At 41.4% G+C, this 11,549-nt stretch overlaps 1 protein-coding gene across 1 annotated transcript; it reads left to right on the top strand.

The window, feature by feature from the left end:
* Positions 1–2,437: 2,437 nt before the first annotated feature.
* Positions 2,438–3,196, top strand: LOC149248946 (uncharacterized). Its single transcript, XM_089451461.1, has one exon. The coding sequence runs from the start codon at positions 2,438–2,440 to the stop codon at positions 3,194–3,196; it is 759 nt and encodes a 252-aa protein (XP_089307587.1).
* Positions 3,197–11,549: the final 8,353 nt, after the last annotated feature.

The raw sequence follows: 11,549 nt of genomic DNA, 5'->3' as shown, positions 1-11,549 counted from the left end.
CTTACCTCAAATTATAAACTTTTATGTTTGGAAATATGAGTGGTTTTTGCTTGTAAAGTTTTCTTTTATTTCATATTGGACACCGACTGACTGATTGAAAGTTCAACGACAGAATGTATGCGGTGCGCGGTGATTAGGTAAAAGTGTGGAATGTGTGAAACAAAAAATGACAAGTCAATATGGACTTCAATCAGTAACTTTTTAATGACTGGAAATTTGAACGTACCAGTAGAATTTGGTATCTGTTCATAGAGTTTAATTTTGCCTCTTGTATCAGCTGGTTGGTTAGTCTAGGGTATATCTCACCAAAGTTGCTTTCACAGTTTCTTTTTGTCTTAATATAACCAACCTCTCTAGTCTATGTAGTCGATGACAGGAAAGTGAAATATTTATTATACAATCCATCGAGAGGCTATTGTTGCTCCCAGGTAGTAGAAGGTGGAGGGAAGAAATGATAGCATAACATTCATAATGCGGAATAATTACTTATTGTAAAGAATCGTAAAAACTTGATGCCCAATGAAAACTTACCTCCAACAATTGATGCTACTCCAGACTTTCCACTATGCTTGAGGTAGCCGATAGTCTCGCAAAACTTGGATGGATAAAAGAAAGAAATAAGTGACTGGTTGCAAAAACCCGCACCCAACATGTTTATACAAAACCCCGCGTTAATAATGAACATGACAAGGCAAGTGAAAAGAGTCTCTGGCTACGATGGCTCTGCGCTGTAAGTCCTAGGGTTTCAGCTTTTGCAGAAACGGCAGACTGCGCCAGACAAAAAACTTCTACCATCTCTGACAAGCCCAGGAACGTTCATCCCTAAGATACACAGTAGTCTTCTCAATGGAGACCCCTCGGGGGGAGGGCGATGCGCCTCCCCCACAAAACGACGAAGGGCAACATCAACATGCGGAAGGCAAAGGAACAGTACATCAAGAAGAAGATGCAGACCAAAAATCTCAGAGAACAAAGCAAGATATTCCACCGCCAGAAGTTTGCTCAATAACATGCAAGCCAGTTGCAGTTGAGCGTCCAAAAGTAGAACTTCCTGCTCACCGAATCAATGCAAGAATACAATACATGAAGGACCATGCTCTGATAGGAAAGTTTATCAGACTATGGCTAACAGAGAAAGCGCTCAGAGGATGGATAAATGCAAAATGGCATCCCAAGGGACACATAACCCTGCAGCTAGGACCAAAAGGGTTCTTTACTGCTATATTCAACTGCTTGGAGGACAGAAACAAGATATTGGATGGAGGCCCTTATTTTTTCAATGCTGCTGGTCTATTTCTCAAAGGATGGGTAGAGCGTTTCGATCCGGACAAGGAGGACCTGAGTTGTGCTCCTGTATGGATCCGACTGTACTCGCTGCCTGTGGAATATTGGGAGGAAGATTCATTACAAGCGCTCGGAAATGCTCTAGGAGAATTTCTCAAGACGCAGAAGAAACAAAAACATGCAGATACACCTTATTTGAGCGTATCTGTGTTTACATGAATCTCAACCGAGCTCTCCCAGATGTGATAAGTGTTTCTCATGATGATATTGAATGGATTCAACCGATTGATTATGAACATGTACCTTTCATATGTCGCAGATGTCATGCCTTAGGACATCTATTCAGAGACTGCCCATTAACTTAGAAACCCTCTCCTTCCTCTGGAACAGATGCTTCTGAGGCAGATGGCTTCACCAAAGTAGCAAATCGTAGGAGATCTCATAAGAATCAAGCCTCAAAGACCAAGATGCCACAACCCAACCCCTCAGTGCCTTCAACAAGTAATAGCTTCGAAATCTTAGCTACTCATACTGATCTCAATATGGACTCTCCCTCCCCTTCAGATCCAGAAGCAATGAAAGACAATCAGTCGAAACAGGTTATAGCCTTCAAACATCAGGAAGCCTCTCCAAACAAGGAAGTCTCTACCTTTGATAAGCAGAAGGAACCTATATGGACATCCCAAGCAATGCAGATGGAGGAACCCCAATCGCAGGCAAATCCAGAAGCGGACCCTAATGAAGAATTGTACTATCCACAATTTATGGAGGAAGAAACAGAAGCAATAGATATAGGGGACTTGGACATTCCAAGTCTAGAAAAGGCTTGCACAACAAATAACTTTGATGATATATCAATGGGGCAACTTGAAAATCTGGAACAAGTTTTATCAAAGGCGCAAAGGCATAAATCACTGGGTATACAAACTGGAGTACCCTGGGATGGAAGACTCATAGCCAAGGACATCAAAAAGAGCAGAAGGAAAACTCATTTACAAAGGATAATCAGAATTGGACACCTATTAGTGGAATCCGGTAGGTATTCCAAGTTAACCAAGTACTACAGATCTGAAAACAATCCATCCCAATGAAGTTAATCTCATGGAATATAAGGGGGCTCAATGGCCCAAGAAAGATACAAATTCTTAAAAAAATGATAAAGCAAGAAAATCCTCAAGTTCTGTTCTTGCAAGAAACCAAATGTAATTCTCATACTATAGACAGATTTGCTGCAAAAATTTGGCCAGGAAGTTTCAATGCCGCTGTGGATGCTGATGGAGCATCTGGAGGATTGGCGATCCTCTGGGACTCAAGAGCTATAAATCTTAGCGACACCCATGCTCATAGGAACTTCCTACAAGCATCCTTTCACATCACTGGGACAAATTTACATGGGCTCCTTACCAATGTTTATTTTCCTCAGGAAGCTTCCCTCAAAGCTGAAATCCTCAATTCCCTCTCTGTTCTCAACCAAAACAGGCAGCACCCCTTATGGATCTCAGGTGGAGATTTTGATATGATCACAAGACTGGAGGAAAAAAGAGGAGGTCGATGCAGAGGCAGTCAGGAAGGACTCCGTTTAAAGGATTTCATTCAGGCTAATTGGCTTATAGATCTACCTTTCAACAATGGATTGTTTACATGGAATAACAGGAGAGCAGGGAATCAGCAGATAGCCTCTAAACTCGATAGGTTCTTACTATCGGACAACGCTATCCACATTGGTGGGGACTTCTCCGCATCCATCTTGCATCTCTCAGGCTCTGATCATTGGCCCATTTCACTTCAATGGTCACGTCCAGGAAATAAAATTCGCAGGCCCTTTCGTTTTGAAGCTTTTTGGATGTCCCATCCAGAATTCCAAAAACTTGTTAGCACTGAATGGAATAATTTTTCCCCACCTCCAGGATAAAAAATGTTCCAATTTCAACAAAAGCTTAAGAATCTAAAGGGCAAAATCAAGCACTGGAACCACACTTCCTTTGGCAACATCTTCCAGGGCAAAAGTTCAATTGAATTAGAAATGAAGCAACTGCAGCAAAAGATTATCGACGAGGGACGTTCAGAGGAATTGTTAGAACAGGAGAAAACTCTGGAGTTGCAACTTGCAGAAAGGGCTAGGCAAGAAGAAACGCTCTGGAGGCAAAAATCAAGAGTTAGATGGCTTAGAGATGGAGAGAAAAACACAAAATTCTTCCACAGTACAACCATACAACGAAGAATGCACAATAATATTACTCAAATTCAGAATGAGAAGGGTGTCAGGATGGAAAAGCATGAGGATATTGAAGGTGCTTTATTACATTATTTCAAGCAAATGCACCAGGAGCCAAATGGAGACAGATCACAGGCGATAGAGAAAATCACCAGGAACATTCCTAAACTCATCACTGATGAACACAACCAACTGCTACTCAAACCACTAGACTTACAAGAGGTGGAACAGGCAGCACGACAACTAAAAGCTGGTAAGGCCCTAGGACCGGATGGATTCACTTCAAACTTCTTCCACAGCTTCTGGGATCTGATTAAAATGGAAGTCTGGCAAGTGGTTGAGGAGTCACGATCTCTTCGATGGATGTTTCCAGGGATGAATGCAACATTCATAGCTCTGATTCCCAAGGTCGATATGCCAAGCACTCCTGACAAATATCGACCTATCGCTCTTTGCAACATAATCTATAAGATCATGTCCAAAGTCATAGCTTCCCGTCTCAAAATGTTACTCCCTATCATTATCTCTCCAGAACAATCGGGTTATGTGGAGGGAAGGAAGATCACTGATGGCATTATCTTGCCTCATGAAATCATCCACTCTCTGAAAATCTCTAAAAAGCCAGGTATGTTGCTTAAATTAGACCTCTCAAAAGCATTTGATAGCCTAAGCTGGATGTATATTGAAAAAGTTTTAATTGCTTTTGGTTTTGATGCCCCCTAGATTAGATGGGTCATGAGCCTTATTTCTTCCTCCTTCTTTTCCATTCTAATCAATGGCATCCCTTCTGATACCTTCCATCCTTCTCGAGGGATCCGGCAAGGTGATCCCCTCTCCCCATTTTTTTTTGTCATAATGGCTGAGGGTCTCAACCGCAGCATCAAATCCGCTCAGCAATCCCAGCTCCTCAGAGGCCTTTCATTTCACAATTCCCCTGCTTTCACTCACCAGCAGTTTGTTGACGATAACATGCTTTATGGGCATCCCTCAGTCCAAGAAGCGCATCAACTTAAAACTCTTCTCTCTGACTTCTCTGATGCCTCCGGCGCCTCCATCAACAAATCCAAATCGCACATTTTTTTCTTTCATACTCCAGTGCCCACTCAGTCTGCAATTATCTGCATTTTGGATTTCTCCTCAGCTAAACTTCCCTCCACCTACCTTGGTGCTCCCCTGATTTCCTCAGCTCTTAAGCACTCTTCATGGAAAATCCTCCTAGAGAACCTGGAAGCTCGGCTATCCTCTTGGACCCACAGATCTCTCAATATGGCAAGCAGGCTTGTTCTAATAAAAGTTTTTCTTCAAGCCATGCCTTTATATCTATTCTCCATTCTAGCTTCCCCCAAATGGGTACTCAAAGATCTCATCCTCCTTCAAAGATCTTTTCTCTGGGGTAGTAATGGCAATAAACGAAAGTGGGCTCTGGTCAAATGGGAGACGACCTACCTACCAAAGAAAGGAGGTGGAATAGGTCTAAGGGATCCCTCTCTTAGCAACAAAGTTATGGGAGCTCGAATTTGGTGGCAATGGCTAGTTAAGCCATATACTCCCTGGGCTTCTCTCTGGACAGCGAAATATGCCAGGAATTGCCCAATAGAGGAACGAATAAGACTTTCAGAGGTCACCCTGGGATCAATTATGTGGAACTCGGCCCAGCAACATAAGACCCTCATTCAGCAGCACAGCTTCTGGGAGGTAAAAAATGGAAGCACAGCAAGATTTTGGGGAGACTCATGGCAGCAGTTACCTAGACTAAAAGATCAAATCCCGCCTCATCCTCAATTGGAGCAGGAAATGCAATCACAAGAGGTAGTAAAAAACTTCTGGAGAAATTTTTCGAACCATGATTACAGGGAATGGTTAGCAGCAGATCAAATTTTAAGGCATGAACAAACCCATATTCAACAAACCTTGGACACAGAATTAACAAAAAGAAGAATTCAACACTCTGAGGATAAAGATATTCTAAGGTGGGGTTATGAAGAAAAAGGCTCTTTTTCTACAAGAGAGGCCTACAACATCATAATCAAAGAGCATATGCTGCCAGATCCTCTTTGGAACAAAGTATGGGACCCATCATTATGGCCGAAAATCTCCACATTTCTCTGGATCCTTTGTCACAACACAATTTTAACATGGGATAACTTAAGGAAAAGACGCTTTCAAGGCCCTTCCATATGCCTGAACTACAAACAAGAAGAGGAAACTACAAAGAATCTAATGCACTCCTGTCCGCTGGCACGAATGCTTTGGGAGAAAGCCAATTTTTGCTGTCAAAAGGAAGGAAGAATCAATGGAGATATTATTGCTACTATCTGCAACTGGACCAATAACCCTTACCAAAGTAAAATCTTAAATTTCCTCTGGAAGCTTATTCCAGGCTTCATCATGTGGGCCATTTGGAAAGAACGAAACAACAGAATATTCAAGGACCATCACAGACAGCTGGAAGACATATGGAACATTATCTGTAAAAACATTGAAGAAACCATCTCTCTCAAAACCTGGTACAAGGAAGATTTCCCATCAAACCCCCAAGAACAATCCATATGGGCTAACTAGAATTTTAAATGGAAGCTCGATCAGCTGAACAAAGAAACAAAATTGCTAAGAAGCCAATCTCCTCAGAAATGGCTATCTCCTCCCATCCATATATACAAGTTAAATTTTGATGGAGCTTCAAAAGGGAACCCAGGGAAATCTGGCTTTGGAGGGCTATTCAGAAATCACAAGGGAGATCCTCTGCTAAACTTCCTAGGTTCTAAAGGATGGGACACCAACAACTCAGCAGAGCTGGAGGGTCTCTGGCAAGGGTTACAAATAACGTAAGGCAGAGGCTTCTTTCCTCTAATAGTAGAGGGTGATTCCCAAATTTTAATCAATATGGTTACAAGAATCCTTCAGGGTTCCCCCTCATGCAAAGTTTGTAACAGTTGGAGACTAGCCAACAGACTTCACTATATTGAACGCTGGCTTTCAACCAACAGAGCAATCACCCTGTTGCACACTCGCAGGGAAGGAAACAAAGTAGCGGACTTTCTAGCTAATATAAGAGTGGAATGTGGTCTACAAATTCATGTTGGACTAATTTCTAGCCTAGCCACTGATCCTCAACTCCTGGAGCTCGATAATCTCATACAGAGAGACAAGCATCAGGAGGAAAGGGAGCCCCCAGATGCGGGTGGTACTGCAGTCATAAATGGCTCTGATGCCAACTGTAACTACCGCGTACTGCATGCAGCAGAGCGGCGAGGCTCCCCAGACCTTCACCTCAGGTAATATGAATGTTCAGCGTTTCGACGGCAACGGTGGTGTCTGCGCATTTATGGTTTACATGGTTCGAAGCATGGCGAGGATGGTTATATTCATTACCACCCAGCTCTTCCCTTTCACGATGTGTTTCAATTACTCTGGTTCTGAATTCTGGTTCACGAATTCTCCTGGAAGCAAGAGAGTTCTCCTTCTCAGAGGCGCGCCTTGCAAGTTTCAAGCACGTCTCAGGGGTAAGCAGAACACCCATCCTTCTCTGGTTCACGCATTTCGCTTTTCTATTGCGCTCTTTGCTGTTTCTGTGGTTTCCATTGCCTTTTTCTTGCTATTCATCATGGGTCGATGAGGGGGCAGGAAGAGGCCCAGAGGTAATCTTGGTGATGGCTCTCAGCTTTCCCCCAGTAGCTCTGATAACCCTGATCACTCCCCTGCTAACCCCCCTCCACCTCAGGCGAATGTGCAACCCACTAGCTCTGTTCGTCGGCCTCTCCCAAACAATGCCTTTCAGACCACCCATTTTAAATTCCAGAGTAATCTCAACTGACCTCTGGTCTCTGCCCACATCACCTTAATTATCTCTGAGGAAGAAAATCACATCCATCCTTTGGCTTGCATCGCGCCGGAACCCTCTCAGAGCAGCGAGCAGCCTCTGACCTTGGACAGTCCGGAGAAAGCATTGGTGGAATAGACAGGCAATGTTGATAGCCCGAGAATTATTATGCCCCAAGTCGATACTCTCCCTATTGAGGGGGTTGAAGCTCTGAATGATTCCAACTGCCCAATTTTAATCCTTGAGGACGATAAGGCCGACGATGAAGTTCTGGGGGTGGCTTGTGACCGTCCAGCAGATGAGAAGACCTCTGGCGGGAGCAAGGAAGATTAAGGACACGCGGCACTGTTCGGTATCTTTTTGCTTTTTGTCTGTCAAGCAGACGACTGTTTTCAGGTTTCTTTGATAAAACACATGGCTTATCTCCGTCAGCTTGAAGTTTTTGCTCAGTTTCAGGGCAGAAGCAATGCTTTACAGGCAGACTTGCAATGGCTTCTCACTTCTATGCTCTCGTGCACAACCTCTCTCATCTTCTGGTCTTTATCTGAAATGTTTTTCTGTAATGAAGTTTTTTGTAGCACCTATGCTCAGAATCCTTACATTCTGAGGTGAACTTGCTGTGTACAGAGGCCTCATGACTCTTCTGAGGTCTCGCTTATATGTAAAAATATTTTTATTTTCAGTTAATAGATAATAGTCTTTGCCGAGAAAAAAAAAAAAGAGTCTCTGGCTAATGAAATTACAAATTCAACGGAACAGAATCATAGACAATGTTGTAGCGTTGGAATGCAAGGCCCCATTTACAAATCTCTGAAGTCAAACTCGATCTCACAGTGAGCATTTAGCAAATCCACGATATAATTCTAGCCACAAGCTACGCGGCACACTTGCAGTACCAGTCCAACCTAGATATTTAAATTCTACAGTTCGACAGAAAACACTCCGCCAGAAAATCCAATAAAACAATGAAGGTTCTAATCACACATAGATCTTTCACATATATACAATGAAATGTAAATTGTATTACTGAAAAAAATCAGTTGCCACCTTAAATCGAAAACCCGAAAGTAGCAGCGCAGCGAAAACTACAAAGCCCTTAGATTTATAAAATCACCCTAAATCTCTGTGTGGCACTTCCAAGCTCTGCTCTCTCAATTTGATGGTGTAAAATTGAAGGGGATTGAGATAGTGAGCTTGGGGACAAAACAGAAAAATTTATAGCGAAGCTTCCATCAAGCTTCTGTTGGCTATGTGTCAAGTGTTCCACAGATCATGGTAGAGAACTCTAGAGGGAGTAATGGACCACTTTAGAAGCTCCCAACAAGAAATTAATTAACTGCAATTGATTTCCGTAATTTAAGGAAATTACTGCAGTTGGTTTCCAGAAATTAAGGAAATGACTGTAATTTACTTCCGTAATTGTAGGCAGTAGTTGGGAAAACATAAAGGAGCTTAACATTCTCCCACTTGGTCCATACTTCCAATCTTAATTTCTCATCTTAAAACCCATTGATAATCTGTATTAAGTAATAGATACATGAATCATGGCGATAAGTCCTCTAATGACGAGTATTATCTTCCATGTATTACTATGTATTTATTCTTATTATAATTTATGTGGTAACAATTTCTTAATGAATAAACCTTATGTTTATTCTTGGTTTTACATAGATGAATTTTCTCAAATCAAATTAAGGTGCACATAAATATGAGAAAAACATCACAATAATTAAGAATTTCATTAAAATAACATTGTCCATACAATGAGAAACTACATAATGGAACCAAGTCCCATATTCATTACATGACCCTTGAATTTAAACAGTGGCATGCCCTTAGTCAAAGGATCAGCGATCATCAACTCAGTGCTAACATGCTCAATGGCCACTTTCTTTTCTTTAACATGTTCCCTTATAGCTAAATACTTAATGTCGATGTGTTTATTTCGAATCCCACTTTTGTTGTTTTTAGCCATAAAAACAACAGCTGAATTGTTGCAATATATTCTCAATGGCTTAGAGATAGAATCCATAATTCTAAGCCCAGAAAGGAAACTCTTAAGCCATACACCATGTAAAGTAGCCTCAAAACAGGAGATGAACTCGGCTTCCATAGTGGAAGTGGCAATCAACGTCTACTTGGCACTCCTCCATGATACAGCTCCACCGGCCATCATAAAAATGTAACCTGATGTTGATTTGTGTGAATCAACACATCCAGCAAAGTCAGAATCTAAGTAGCCAATTACTTCCAAATTTTCCATACGTCTATACATAAGCATGTAGTTTTTGGTTCCTTGAAGGTACCTCATTACTTTCTTTGCAGCTCGCTAGTGGTCTAAACCTAGATCACTCTGATATCATCCCAACATTCCCACAACAAATGCAATGTCAGGTCTTGTGCAGACCTGAGCATACATTAGGCTTCCGATAGCAAAAGCATATGGAATTTTCTTCATTTGTTCCCTTTCAAAGTCGTTCTTCGGGCATTGGTTCAAATTGAACCTATCACCCTTCACAATGGGAGCTACACTTGGTGAACAATCCTTCATTTGAAATCTCTCTAAAATTTTATTAATATAGGTTCCTGAGACAGACCCAAGATGCCTCGAAATCTGTCTCTATGGATCTTAATGCCAATGACATAAGATGCCTCACCTATATCCTTCATATCAAAATTTTTAGAGAGGAATTGTTTCACCTCATGTAGCAAACCCTTATCATTGGTTGCTAGCAAAATGTCATCGACATATAAAACAAGAAATAGATTTTACTCCCACTAACTTGCAGGTATATACATTGATCCATAATGTTTTCTACAAAACCGAAAGAAGAAATTACATTATGGAATTTCAAATACCATTGGCAAGATGCTTGTTTTAAGCCTTACAATGACTTCTTGAGCTTGCAAACCAATTGCTCACCATCACTAGAGGGGGATCCTTCAGGTTGTTTCATGTAAACCTCCTCCTCTAGATTTCCATTAAGAAATGTCGTTTTCACATCCATTTGTTGCAACTCCAAGTCAAAATGGGCTACTAATGCTATAATAACACGCAAGGAATCTTTCTTATATACAGGAGAGAAAGACTCCATTCAGTCGATTCCTTCTTTCTGAGTGAATCCCTTAGCAACAAGTCTTGCCTTGTATCTCTCAATGTTGCTCAATGAGTCTTTCTTTGTCTTAAAGACCCATTTATATCCAATGGCTTTTGCACCATTAGGAAACTCAACAAGATCCCAGACTTCGTTACTCTTTATATAATTCATCTCTTCCTTCATGGCATCATATCATAATTTTGATTCTGTGCAACTCATAGCTTGTGAAAAGGACTCGGGATCATTTTCAACTCTAATGTTATAGTCAGATTCTTGCAGATACACAACATAATTATCAGGAATTGCTGATCTCTTTGGTCTAGTAGATCTTCTTAATGTTGTACCATCATCTTCCTGAGAAGTATGTGGTTCAACTCGTTGTTCAAAAGTTCTTGGCAACTCTTGAACTACCTGATCTACTGGAATGTCGTCAGCAGCTTGTGGAACTTCAATAATTGGTTGTTCAACACCAGTTTGTACTTGAGGGGTGCTGTGAACAATAACCAATCTATCACTTGAGGTGGAAGGTTGAGATTCTGAATGATCCTTCTCAGAAACTATGTTCCTGGTTTGATCGCTCCCATTGATCAAATCATTTTCAAGAAACTTTGCATTTCTTGATTCCACAATCCTAGTGCTATGAGATGGACAGTAAAATCTATAACCTTTAGACCTTTCAGCATATCCAATGAAATACCCACTAATGGTCCTTGGGTCCAGCTTCTTCTCTTGTGGATTATAAATACTCACTTCAGACGGGCATCCCCAAACATGCATATGTCCCAAACTCGGTTTCCAACCTTTCCATAATTCAAATGGCGTTTTAGGAACAACCTTGGTTGGAACTCGGTTTAATATATACACTGCTGTCTTAAGTGCTTCAGTCCACAAGGATTTAGGAAGATTGGAGCTGCTAAGCATACTCCGCACCATGTCCAATAATGTTTTGTTTCTTCTTTCTGCTACACCATTCTAGTCGGGTGAACCAAGCATGGTGTATTGGGCAACAATCCCATGCTCTTAAAGAAATTTTGCAAATGGCCTAGGTGCTTGTCCATCTTCTATGTATCTACCATAATATTTTCCACCTTTATCTGATCTCACGATCTTAATTTGCTTGCCGCATTGTTTC

The sequence above is a fragment of the Pinus tabuliformis genome, chromosome 7 (genome assembly GCF_031772625.1).
Source record: "Pinus tabuliformis cultivar Carrire ecotype Pingquan chromosome 7, CPIR1, whole genome shotgun sequence".
Taxonomy (NCBI): Eukaryota; Viridiplantae; Streptophyta; class Pinopsida; order Pinales; family Pinaceae; genus Pinus; species Pinus tabuliformis.
This window is presented reverse-complemented; position numbering and strand designations above follow the sequence as displayed.